The 13,661-nt window shown below is 43.6% G+C and overlaps 1 protein-coding gene across 1 annotated transcript; it reads right to left on the reverse strand.

Moving 5' to 3' along the window:
* Nucleotides 1-12,573: 12,573 nt before the first annotated feature.
* LOC144703772 (17.3 kDa class II heat shock protein-like) lies at nt 12,574-13,436 on the reverse strand. The gene has a single exon (XM_078576033.1). It carries the CDS (start codon nt 13,247-13,249, stop codon nt 12,779-12,781), a length of 471 nt encoding a protein of 156 aa, XP_078432159.1. The 5' UTR covers nt 13,250-13,436; the 3' UTR covers nt 12,574-12,778.
* Between the last annotated feature and the right edge of the window lie 225 nt (nt 13,437-13,661).

Below are 13,661 nucleotides of genomic sequence, written 5' to 3' on the forward strand. Positions count from 1 at the left end.
CCATGATTTCAAAGCTTTGATGATTTAAATAGATAGAGGATTGAATCCTTGATCCAATGAAATTTTTTTTTTGAAGTCAAACTGAGTTAAAACGAGAAAGTTATTCTGATTTTAGTAAACAGTGGGTTTTCTGTCAGCACCTAGTGCCACGTGGCACCTACACCGAAGACCATAAGGTCTGCTACGTGTTATACCATCCAGATGGTGCTAATGTGGCATCCAAGTGGAGTGGAGGTGGCGTGCGGGAGTGCGAACGCATGACGCGCATGTGAGAGAGTAGTTGGGGCACTCATAGCGCGTTCGACCCATGAGAATGGTCACATATTATATTGAAAAAAATGATTAATATATAGTCCCATTTGGGACTATATAGTGGATCACATGGCCTTATTCAGACCATTGGTCGCAATCTGGAGGATTGGGATCAACGGTTCTCTCTCTCCTCTGTCTCCTTTATCTCTTCTCTCGCTCCTCTCTCCTCCCTCTCTCTCTTATATTCTAAGGGGGTATGTGGCGCTCATTTGGGCCTTCCGATCACCATCATCGTGATTAAGCGGCCCAGATTGCAGCCGACCTTAGAAAACCCCTATAAATATTATTTGGTTTCCGTCTCTTCGTGCTTTTTGTTCTCCACTTAGCATCAAGCTACCAGAAGGAACCAGAGAGAGGTCAAGGCGCACTCTTAGCATTGCTTAATGCTTAGGAGCGTTGTGGACATGTATTCAAGTGGAGGAGCATCGTCGTAACAAGCTTCGCATCACCTGGTCGAGGACCGACATAAAAAAATGGGGTTTGTGTGTTGGTTTGAACGTTGTCTTTACTTGTAAGCCTTCCATGGATAGTTTAGAAGTGTTAGAAACCCTTTTGTAGTGGAATTAATCATATTATTTTATAGAAACATCTTGGTCACTCCATTCCCTTTCTCTCATGTTCTCTCCCTAAAGTGTTTGCTCTCATCCCTTAAATCACCTAAAAACCATCCTCATTGATCATTCCTATAGTTATATGTATATTAAAAATCGACTCCATAGTCTGCTTCACTTTCTCATCCATCAATTCCTCTTGATTTCCTTCCTAAATCACCTTCTTGACACTATAGGTATCTCTCACTCTCTCAAATCCTAGAAATACTTTAATATCATACCTAGGCTCCCTGACATTCGACCCTTACTTCATCCCTTCATTAAGTGAGGAAAATCTAAATTTATTGTATGAAACTTGGCTCACAACAACGATAAGTAACACCCCTAAATGGAGTTCATTATGAGCTCACTGCCTCCTACGTTGCATGCAATCTGCTAGTCTTATGGTTCGTCCTTCGATAGAGTGCAATGCATACAAAGAGCTGGACAGCTGAGGTGCGAAACGCGATAGCATCTACAAGGCACCGAAGGGAGTTCCTACTAAGAAAGTAAAAAGGAGGAAGGGGTTCATGTGTATTTCGCATGGTTGGAAAGGGCATCTACTGTATGATTGTCCTCACGTGGCTGGTGATGAACCCTAGTCAAGCGAGGGCGGCACCACATGATGTCCTACCATACATGCTGGAACCGCCACGGGAGCATAAACCTGCATGAAGCATGTCACCTAACATCTATGAGTCGGATGCTACGTCCATATTGTCAAGGTTTCCTTCCTCTTGGAGTAGTAAGCCATCACGTATCGCCATAATCTTGCCTACTATATTAGTTTGTATGCCATAAATAGATGAAAAGGCAAAGAGAATACACTCTGCGTGATTACAGAGAATACCGCCCCCTTTGGCTGACCCCGAGTTCCCTTTGGCCACACCATCCACATTCCTGCTGGCACAACATCTCCCCAAGAGCGGCCCCCGTGACTTGCGTCCTGCATGAAGCGTGGAAGGCGAAAGTGCTCGCCCTCTCACTCGACCGATGTCCCTGCCACGCACCTCATTGCAGCCACTTGTCGACGGCGGGGAGGGCTCCCCACACTCCATGCATCACCACCAACGGGGGGGGATCTGGAGAGACACTAGCACGAGCACCCGTCTCCGAGCACCTGCAAGGTGCCACTTATGCATCTTTTCCTTTCCTGCACAGGGGCATGGACGAGTGGGATCCAAGTGTAATTGGAAGATTTATGCTCGCTCCATGCGTATAAACACTGATAAACAATCCACTTTATATTTAAATCCCCCTGGGTGGTGTCGAGGGCAAGGCTCGATCAGTCAGCGGGCACACCCGTAGGGTTGGACGTACTCAACACCATGTTTTTTGCCAATAATAAAAAAAAACTTGAGGATGCCAACTGGCTTTGAATGCCAATGGATAGTGTGTAGCAGAATGGTGATGAGGACGAGGGTCATCGGGATGCCCCAAATCTGATGGAGGTTGTAGGTGAGGGCTGAGGTACGAGCGCAGGTTGGAATGAGAAGGTGGGTGCACTACATCCATTGTATGATGCCCGCTGCTTGCATGGGGGTCCCTACAAAACAAGAATGATTTTGCCCTTTCCACATCTCCCATAGTAAGTAAGCTATGTTGATGTGAAGGAATGGGCTCTACTTAGAGCATGTTGCCGAGAAAAAGATCTTGCCAAAGCACTCTAATAGTGTTAGAGTAGAAGGACTACATAGTGGTGGGCGCCAATGATGTGTAATTTGATGCCATAACTAGGGTTGTCTCAAAAAAGTGATCCATAGTCTCAACCTGGGGAGATGCGGGCCAACAATGGCAATGTGAATTGAGGAAATGACTGATAGGAATCACTCGATCATCAGTCGAGAGGCCACAATGCACCAGTCTCTAGAGGAAGAAGCGAGTGATGATCGCCGGATGCTAGATGCGGCAACTTCAGTGCTGAATGGGGGATTTCTCGCCGAAATGCTCCTAAGAAGAGCGATTAGAGAAGGACCCATTGAGGGTAAGCGCTCAATCAGGACGGCCGTGAGTGGTCAAGATAAGAGTACTTCGGGTCTGACATAATGTGTCTAAGGGGAGGCCATGGTGCTCCCAAAGGTGGCGCGTGTTGCTCGTGAGCAGCTCGGCCACACTCAATTGTAGTCGATGAGATGCAAAGAGGGGATGGCGGCCTAAAGGCTTGTCGGCGAGCCATGTATCATACCAGGTGCTAATGGTGCCCTGGCCTACATGCCAACATGCCACATTGGCTATCTATAGCCAATGTCGCTGTCAAGTTTGCCATCTGCGATTGCCCCAGGTATCTAGCTCTCGACAAGCCCACTAGCCGTATTTGCCTGAGATAAACACCCCAATGGGTAGTGCATAGCGCGCATGTGCCGTACAAGCTTCTTCTAAAGCATGTCATGGATGTCTTGAGGGCGTTTGATCCCTAGACCCCTTGTTTGTCAGGCAACAAACATTCTCCCAAGAAACCCAATGGTGACGACTCCTGCCTTAGAGGTGACCATACCATAAGACACGTGCGCATAGTTGATCCACAGAATGGAGGACTATGAGTAATAGTGAGTGGACTGCTAGGGTAGGCAGCGGGATACTTGATAACTTGCAATATAACATATTTATTTGATGAATTTTACATTATATATATGTGTATTAATGACCATATTTGCATGATATCATATACCAATAGAGATAAATGATATACATTTTGATTTTGTTGTTATTTCTAAATCTATAGTATTTTTACAAGGTATTTAACCTCATTTCATTGAAGAAAATTTTTTACAGGGCATTAAATTATTGGCCAGAGGTTAGTGACAGTTTTCCTATTTTTCTAGAATTTTTCCCATATTTTTATATAATTTTTCAACCATTCTATAGCCAAGAAATGATTTTTTTTCATATTTTAATAATACATATTCTATTTATTTCACATTTTATAATATAGTAATAATTATATCATGCGGCATCCACGTCATTCGCCCAAAATTTGGGCGAATAACTGGATGCATTTTTTTGAATAGAGAGATAGAGCATCATTTGCTCAAAAGACGACGTGGCATGGGCAGCGAGGTAAAGGTAAGATTCAATTTTTTAGTTAATTTTCGTGCAATAAATGCAGACGGAGAATCGATCTCTCCGTGCATTTATTAAATGGTGATCTACCTTGTACCAGAGTCTGTAAGCTGCGTGCATTAAGTGCACGCGGCTACCGACACACGTGCATCAGTAAAATAAAGAAATTTTCATTGTATTTAATACACACCTGCGTTTGATTCGCCGCGTGCATTAAAGGCACGCAGAAATCGATTGGGTATTATGAATTCTAATGAAAAGTAAAAGGAATCTTTTGTCTTTTTATATTTTTTTAATTAAAACAGGGCGACGTGGCGTTCTTTTGTCCATTCAAATGAAGGCATAATTTTCCAATGATTGCGCGCTGCGGGCACAGACAATGATATGTCAGAATGCAATCCGAGAAGGGGGAAAATGAAAACAAAAGCGTCGACCAATTAGAAAAGGGCATTTTATGAGATATTCTGAAGAGAAATAAAAGGTCTAACGGCATGGATTAATCCTTTGTAAAAACCTTGATATCTTGAGATCTAGACGTCCGATTGGGCTAAAGTTTTTAGGGCATATTTGTCTTTTCCCCCTCTACAATCCAGATGGTTGAATCTTTAAATATAGCTTTGGAAAAGGGCAAAATTCACTTTTTGAAGCTCTCCCCAAGGATTTGGCCAGGAAGGACACAGGAGTTGGTTTGGAAGTCGACAGATCTTGATTCTGCATTCAATGTTGTAAGTTTCTAATGTGTATTTTGAACTTCTTCTTGAGAGATTCTAAAATACCTTGGCATGGGGAAAATGTATATGCCCAAGAAATTGTTTGAATAAAAATTAGCATTGTAATTTGAGATCTGATTTTAATCTTTAGTTTTAATAGATTTGGAAAAATTCTGAATTTTTAGAATTTTAAATTAGGGTCGGATTTCACCTTTTCCCCAAATTCTTCACTTTCTCTTCTATGTTAATTCATGTATTTTCTCTCTCTATATATTATAATTGATTGTTTGGAAATTTAATTCAATATATAAAAAACCTAAATATAAAATTTCATCAAAAAATTTGTCTATCTTGAAGTCCAATTTCAAAACTCCTTTCTTGATTATTAAATTCCCAATTTTAATTCATAAAAAGTGTCTTAAAATTTTGTAGTAATTGGGAAATTAATAATTGGAATTAATCTGATCTTATAATTAAAATTATCCTATCTTGAGCTTTTGGACCGAAAATATTTAAAATTAGCCTTAAGTTTTACTTAATTTTGATAAATTAAAAACATCATTAAGTATAATTACGGTTTATTTTTTATAAAATTAATTCATTCTTGAATTAATTTATGAAAAATTGGATAAAAATTCTTGCTTGTTGCCTCCCTGTGGTTAGATGGCTTGCTTGCTCTATACACTGTATTTAGTGTTTAAGGGTATTTTATAAATTTTATTGCACAAGTCTAAAAACGCAATCAACGACATATTTACACATGATTTTTTAGGCTTATCAATACTCATGAGGACATGTCGAATAAGTTGGATGCGTCATCGAGGGGATAAAAAAAGAAGTTTACATTCATGTAGTTTCTTTCTCAACTGGGCCAGCAAAGCATCAAAATAATGATGCCTTATGGAGCTGAGAAAGGTAGCACATTCAAGATAATTTAAAGGGAGACATCCTTGTGAGTATCGAGTATAGTGTTAGATAATCTGAGAGCACTTAAAAGTGGTGGATGAACCTACCATAAATCTACTTTTTGACTCATTGACAAGCTGGTCAGATGCCTGCTCTATGCACTGAGGACACTCATAAGTTCCATAACGGATTTTTTAGATCCTTTAAGGAAAAGGATGACATCATCTACAAATAGAGAGTGCGAGATGATCGGGCATCCTCTTTTCAGAATATATGGTTGGATTGGGTCGCGGGCAATCGCTCACGTGAGCGATCGACTAAAGATCTCCTCCGCCAATATGAAACGGGTGGGTGAGATAGGGTCACCATGCCATAGACCTCTCATGGCCGTGAAGAACCTAGTGGAATTTCTGCCCACTAGGAGAGAGAAATGATTCTCTCTAATGCATGCACCCACTAGAGCGATAAATACTTTGGTGAACCCTAAGCAACATTGCACTTTGGCAAGGAAATTCCACTCAACTCGATCAAAGGTTTTCTCCATATCCAGTTTGATGACGACGTTTGAGCCTGAAAATGAACGTCTAGTGACTAAGCTAACTCGTGAACTGAAATATTGTCATGAATGTGTTGTCATGAATATTGTCATGAGATAAGTCAATCAAGGAAGGTCCCAAGTCAATTTGTAATGATCTTAGATGCAACTTTATAGCATACATTACAAAGACTAACAGGGCAAAAGTCTCTATAAAAACCTGGAGTGTCCACTTTTGGAATAAGTTGTAAAGATCTCCATAAGAACAAGCAAAGTCCGTTCCTACCATATCCCAACATGCTATGTAGAACTCCTCACAGAACCCATCCGGTCCTGGGGCCTTCTTCTAACAAAAGGAGAAGACCACCTCCTTGATCTATGCTCTCATAGGAAGGGCATTTTTCTGTCACCTTCTCGCAGCCATTGGATATGCGATTTCTAGAGATAGAAAGTCTTATATCATCACATGCCATCCTAAAAATACTCACTAATCCTAAGCTTGTGCTGCCCCACTTTGTTTGTCCAAACATCATGTAGTTGTCTCTCAATAGCTACTAGCTCCGCCTTGAGCTATTTGACCGGTGCGTCCACGTCCCCAAAGACATGTCGATTCCACCATTTCAAGTGGAACTTGAGGTTCCTCAGTGTGTAACTAAAGTTCTCCATAGGTGATATTGAGATCACACCATGCTAGTGGTGACGCACAATGCTTTGAAAAACTTCATGTTCCAGCCACATAGCTTGGAATTGGAAAGGCGGCCTACAGACATGAATACCCGCATCTGGGAGAAGGAGAATTGATGAGTGATCAGAATACTATTCATGTAAGATCGATAATAATAATGCACTATAGTAGTGCAATGCTATTCATGAAAGATCAATAATAATAATGCACTACAACAGTGCAATACTATTAGTGAAGAAGCGGTCAAGTCGTTCATACATACGCGTGTTTGCTTGGCGCTCATTGCACCACGTCCATCTCTCACCTATAGTGGGGGGCTCCACTAGTGAAGCCTGATGAATAAAGTCGTTGAAGGGCGACTGAACACCCTGGAGTTCATTGACTGCTCGTACACAGTTGAAATCCCCTGCTACAAACTAGGGGGTATCAACAAGCCGCAGATGGGTTTGGACATATTGGACAAGTTCCTACAATAAATCCTCTCGCTTGAGGTATCTATGCGATGCATGGACTATCGTGAGCGTGTAAGGCACTAGAGAGGGCTGAACAGCAAAGGTGACACACTATGTCCCTTCGTCAAGGACTCCAAAGAATACTCTCATGTCCAAATAACATCTTATTCGAGGGGTGGCAGCAGACATGATCCATTATGAGTTGCCTTATAATGAAATCTGCGGTATGAGGGGTATTCATTGGCTCATCGTTGTCAAACTTAGTAGAATAAGTTAGTTGAATAGGTTTGAATCTTCTCATAGTTTACTGTTCAAGATATTGGATTTGGAGCTTTATTTTTGCCACGGCAGTTGTAAGATTTCTCCTGGCCTCGACCGAGGAAAGGCTGCACCATCAACATTTTCATCATATTTAAATGTTCGAAGTTGGTCGTATTGATTTGTGGTTTGTTTTATCCATCTCTAGTTGAGTTAGCCATCCTACCCGCGTCAGTCCTAGTCATCCTGCATCACAGTCCTAGGGATAGAGAACGCCCGCCCGAGATCATCGTCACCTCTTCGAAGCCATCATCATCACCTTCATCGACCCTTGCCACCTTGCGCCCGCCCGACCGGCAAGCGAAGGCTATGGTGAAGAAATCTGGGTTTAACAATCCAGGTGAGAAGCACGACCATGACACCAAACGACTCAAATTCCTCATCAGCTTGTGCTCATTTTGTTTGCCATTTTATCATGTTTTCATTTTCATCGTCCGTATTGCTTTGTGTTTCATGTCAGTATGGTCGTATCCGTCAGTATCATTTTATTTTTGCATCGTTTTAAGTTGCTAGTTTCTTTATTTATGTTGTAAAAGGCGTCCCTTATTGGACCCCTTATTTGGACTCTTTGTAAGGACCCATCATGGCCCTTGATGGGCACCAAATGTCGCTAGATCTGGAATTTCATTCTTGGCAGTTATTGCACGCCCTGGGCTCACCAAGAAGAGAGAAGAGGAGAAGGAGAGGACAAGGGGAGGAAGGAGAAAGAAGATGAGAAGGAGGCAAAGGAGAGGAGTCTAGAAAAGAGAAGCACTGCCATCTTGGTCGCCTGCAACATCGAACGTCATTTAGCAATCCCCTCACTAGACGATGATTCTCGCCATCAGTACACTACACCAGAAGGGTCGTCATGCACCCGTTGACCACCCATCTAACGCGGTGCCGCTCTGTCCCCGCAGTCGTCGCATCCTTCTAGGTGGTCGCGACATCATTCCTACAGTTCGCCTGATAGCTTGATGCCACTTGCGCCCCCCCCGTGGTCGCCCCCGCCGACCTAAGGACACATTGAGCAACATGGAAGGTCTTCATCGACCATTCGCGATGAGCGAGCGAGGGCTGTGACTCTTCTCGACGTTTGCAGGATAGTGTCATCGGCCGTCTTTGGGTCCTCATTGCACCCCAAGAAGAGAGAAGAGGAGAAGGAGAGGACAAGGGGAGGAAGGAGAAAGAAGATGAGAAGGAGGCAAAGGAGAGGAGTCTAGAAAAGAGAAGCACTGCCATCTTGGTCGCCTGCAACATCGAACGTCATTTAGCAATCCCCTCACTAGACGATGATTCTCGCCATCAGTACACTACACCAGAAGGGTCGTCATGCACCCGTTGACCACCCATCTAACGCGGTGCCGCTCTGTCCCCGCAGTCGTCGCATCCTTCTAGGTGGTCGCGACATCATTCCTACAGTTCGCCTGATAGCTTGATGCCACTTGCGCCCCCCCCGTGGTCGCCCCCGCCGACCTAAGGACACATTGAGCAACATGGAAGGTCTTCATCGACCATTCGCGATGAGCGAGCGAGGGCTGTGACTCTTCTCGACGTTTGCAGGATAGTGTCATCGGCCGTCTTTGGGTCCTCATTGCACCCCAACTCGAAACTGGCAACTTTTCCACGTTCCTAGATGTACGCAAAGGCCACTACACTGGTGAATCTGATCACCATCGATTGCCATTGGGTCCTCGTCGCATCGAGTCAGGCCATCATGCTTTATCCACAATGAACATCTTACTACGAGTCTGAGTGTGACACAAGATCTCGACAAAACCAAAGAAAAAATGTGGTGGAGAAGAGGACTGAACAAAGAGTGACCACAAACACGGAGGTATTACTAAAGGGAAGGCCTAGTTATCTTTATGAATCTTTATCTCTAAATTAATAAATTTTTGACATAAAAGTAATCTTGTTGAAATACATAAAATTGATCATTGTCTTGAATACTAAGTGCTGATGAGGGGAAGACAGTATTTAGAAATATACTGTTATTGCTAGATCTTGGTGATCACTTAGGTTAAGGCTTTGGAGGCCATAAGGAGATGGCCTTGGGGGCCAAGTTGAAGTAGATCAAGCAAACGTCATTTAGTGAAAGCCTTTGAGGGTTGAGGATGACAAAGCTTCAACGACTTTTTCTTTTTGTTGGTATCCTTGTTCAGCCCGATTTCCTAGTGGTTAATTTGGGAGGCATTCACCCAAACTCGGTCTGGGCACATCATCACCTTGAGACGGATATTGCCAAACAACATTATAGATTTTCCTAAGTTGTCTAAAAATAATAATTGGGTCTCCTATTTCCTCTACCCCATTTCATAGTTAGAAAGATCCTAGGTCCATTAAAAATAAAAATATAATATAATTAGAGAACCTAATTCAACCCCCCCCCCTTTTAAGCTAGTCCTTGGCCACCAAAACTAACAATTACAATCTACGAGATGCTGCTTTAGAACAACAATGCAATCCCTAATGCTGCCTACTTGACCCATTTTTCAAGGGCATGATGTTTGATGAGGGAACCTACTTGAAGGTTGTCTCTTATGTCTGAGCTATTGTCCAAAAGGACCTTCATCCACACAACATTGAATTGATGTAAATTACATTAATCGTCAAGAAACAGCAACATGGTCTGATTCAATCAGACCTTGACAAGTGCACCCATAACACAAACAACAATACCAGCTCTAATCAAGGAATTTGACATGTTCTTATATATGACACATCAAGAAGTCAGTGAATCTCCACAAAAATGGTGGGGTTATATAGGTGTTCTTTTTTACCCAATGTTCGTGAATAACTTTAGGCGCCTTCAATCAGTGCTTCCTTAGAATGGGTGATGGAGGACCATTCATTTGATTGCGTCCAGACTCATCACCAGCCCCTTCGTGGAGCCTGAGCCGACGTGAAGAACCCACATTGCCACTATCAGGTTTGAGAAGTGGCATTCGGGTTGCCTTGGAGCATGTAGTGTCCTTTTGTGTTCTTGTATTTTCATCATCTTTGGATTCTAGGGAGGCCCATCTTGCATGAGTATATGCCTCCCCCTCGTATATATGTTTGATAGATTAATTTTTTAGTTTGCCTCTTTAGGGAAGGGAGAGTCCATGTTTGACTTTCTTCCTCCCCCCCAAAAGAATCCCTTTTAAGGGGAGCCCAATAAACCCCCCCTTAAAAAGGCCCACTAAAACCCCATAACTGCCATCTCTTTCATATAAGAAGAAGAGAGGGGGGGGGGGGGTAGACATGGACCAGACTTGTTGTTTTTGGAAATGAACCAGATCTGAAATCGAGTAGCAGTTAGTGTTTTTTTTCTGTAGAATGGAGATCTCGTTTTGCTTCTTGGTTGCAACCTAGGTCGAAGCAGAACGACGCCCCTATATCAAGACCTTTGTTTGATCCATTACCGCGGTCAAACGATCATTCCCTTCTCCTTGTTTGCCGTTGCCAGTTTGCACGAATATTCGACGGCCGGAGACTCGACCACGTTGCCAAAAGTTGACGTGTTTTTTCCTGAACTAAGACAAGACCTCGTTTTCTTGGTGGCCACGTGGAGTTCCATCCACGCTACTATTTTAAAAAGTAAAGAGGACACAAAGGCGTGCCAATCAAGTGGGAAGAAGATAAACCTCCAGACAAGCCTGTTGCTGAGTTAGTGATTAACGGTCAGCATTTCGTGTTGACTGGCCCCTTGTAATTACGAATTATCCTTCGATGGTGTTTTGATCTTAAAAATCCGACGCGATGGTATCGTTCGTCGCTCTTCGACGTTTCTTTTATGTGTTTGCTGATTTCGGCCGTGAGGATCAGAAACCCCATCGAAGATTTCTACGGTGTTGAAGAAACTGATTTCGACGATTCCTGACTCAGTCTGTACGTCGGTCAACGATGGTGTATCCAGACGCCCGCTTTCCCCTCTGATCGCTAGCCAGGCTGCCAGCGGAATCGCCTATGATCACTCCGTTGACCCTTGGGGCCAGCGGAATCGCCACAAATCTTCCTCAGTTATACCATCACAAAGAAAAGTGTGGCCTCAGATGCACGTATTCCGAAGATTGTCGCCATCCCTAGACCGACGTGTCGAATGAACTTGAGAGGGTCTTGTTCTAATTGCTTGGTGATCGATTCTCCTAGGAGCTTACCAAGAAGTGACCACTGATGGTGTTCTTGCTCTACCTTGACGGGATTTGTGTACAACAGACGTGGATTAGGGAAGCTGCAACTCATAATGTCAACCATCTTTCCCACCGTTGCATATTGTTGATCACGCCCCAGATCATCTGGATTGTTCGTTACTCCACATTGTCGTGGACCCTTTTGATCAGCATTGGTGTTTGGATATCTCAAACGGACAGGTTGGTTTAACCTTTGACTGCCCTCAAACCCAGGTTATACCCTCTCCCATCTTTCTCGGTATTATTATCTCCCTCTGTGCCGTCCTAGCGTACTCCTCTGCCCCGAGAGATTTCGATACTCCATGATCTAGCCCCACATCCTTGTTAGGCCTGGCAGCCTGCTTCCCTTGGATTTGAAACACAGCCTACTTCGTCAGGTGGGCTGATTGCATATTTTGCGGCCAGAACAGAAAGTCTATTAGATAATGAACTATTGGTTCTAAGCCATCTCTGGCGATGAATCAACAATTCGAAGTGCTTAGTCGGTGATGGTTGCCTTGATTAAATTGCTTTAGATATTAATAAAACAAGTAACAATAACCGACACAATTATCACCTTTATCTTTTAATAATTTAATTATATAGTAGAGCAAACAATGTCCAAAACGACAAATAATTTTACACTAATGATATCAATGATGTGAACTGTAGCATCACATTAAGATTATTAATTCTATGCCATAGTCAGCGTATATTGACGACATTCGATTATCTCCTTACCAATTGCAGAGTTCACGTTTCCGGATATCAGATACTGATAATAGCTTCCTATTGGCCTATACATTTGATAACAAGATTGTTGAAATCTTCCTTGCACCGCGAAATTGATTCAATGTATGGAGAACCATTGCTTGTCCAGAAATCGCACCAAATTCATTGAAGAAAGAAAAAAATTCGCCAGTATAAGAAACGCTTTGCATGACAAGGCTGTATAGACAAAATCCAAAGAGGATTCGGAAAGCTGTGTATAGATGATCAGAGCTGAAGAAATTCAAGAAGATTCAAACGCGAAGACAAGAGAGGCTCATTGATAGTTCGGAGTCTTCACCGCGAGATCTAGCCGACCCTCACCTCAATGGTCTTGGGGTTCTTGGGCTGTGGAGGCGGGAGCTTCTCCACGGTGACGGTGAGCACGCCGTCCTGGCACGCGGCGGAGATGCCCTCCTTGTTGGCGTTGTCCGGAAGCGAGAACTTTCTCATGAGTTTACCCATCCTCCTCTCCATGCGCAGATACTTGCCGTCCTCCTTGTCGTCCCCGCGCCGGCGCTCACCGCTGATGACGAGGAGGCTGTCGTCCTCCACCTGGACCTTGATCTCGCCCGATTTCAGCCCCGGCATGTCGATCACGAACGCGTAAGCGTGCGGATACTCCTTCACGTCGGCCGGCGTGGAGGCCATGGCCCTGGCGTCGCGCACGTAGCTCCTCGTCGGCGCGTTCAAGGCCTTCTCCACCTCCTCCGGAATCTCCATCAGGTGATGAAGAGTCGAGATTAATGGATTCTCCAAGCTGAAAATCCTCACGTCCATGATCGAATTCCCTTGACGAAGACTCAAACGATCGCTGCTGCAGAGCTCGAAACTTTCGCTAGGGGATCAAAAATTTCGAAATCTCTTACCGGCGACGAATCAAACGATCGCTGCTGTAGCCAGACACTGAAGCTTCGCGAGGAGCTCGAAAATTCAAAACTTCTCACCGATGATGAAGATGGAGAGCACCAGGAAGTTTATATAGTCGACGAACGGAAGAAGGTTCAAGAACAGTCCCTGCTCTTCTAGACGTTTTTTGCGAATAGAACCTTCTGTTGCCTTCTAGAAGAAGGGCTTGTTGCGGTCGAGCGGGCTCGCTCTATAATTAAAAAATATAATTCTAAAAGCTAAAAAAACTTGTACGATAGTCAGGAAATATAAATCACGCAATCGGGAAATCAATCTCCTCCAA

The sequence above is a fragment of the Wolffia australiana genome, chromosome 5, assembly GCF_029677425.1.
Source record: "Wolffia australiana isolate 7733 chromosome 5, ASM2967742v1".
NCBI lineage: Eukaryota > Viridiplantae > Streptophyta > Magnoliopsida > Alismatales > Araceae > Wolffia > Wolffia australiana.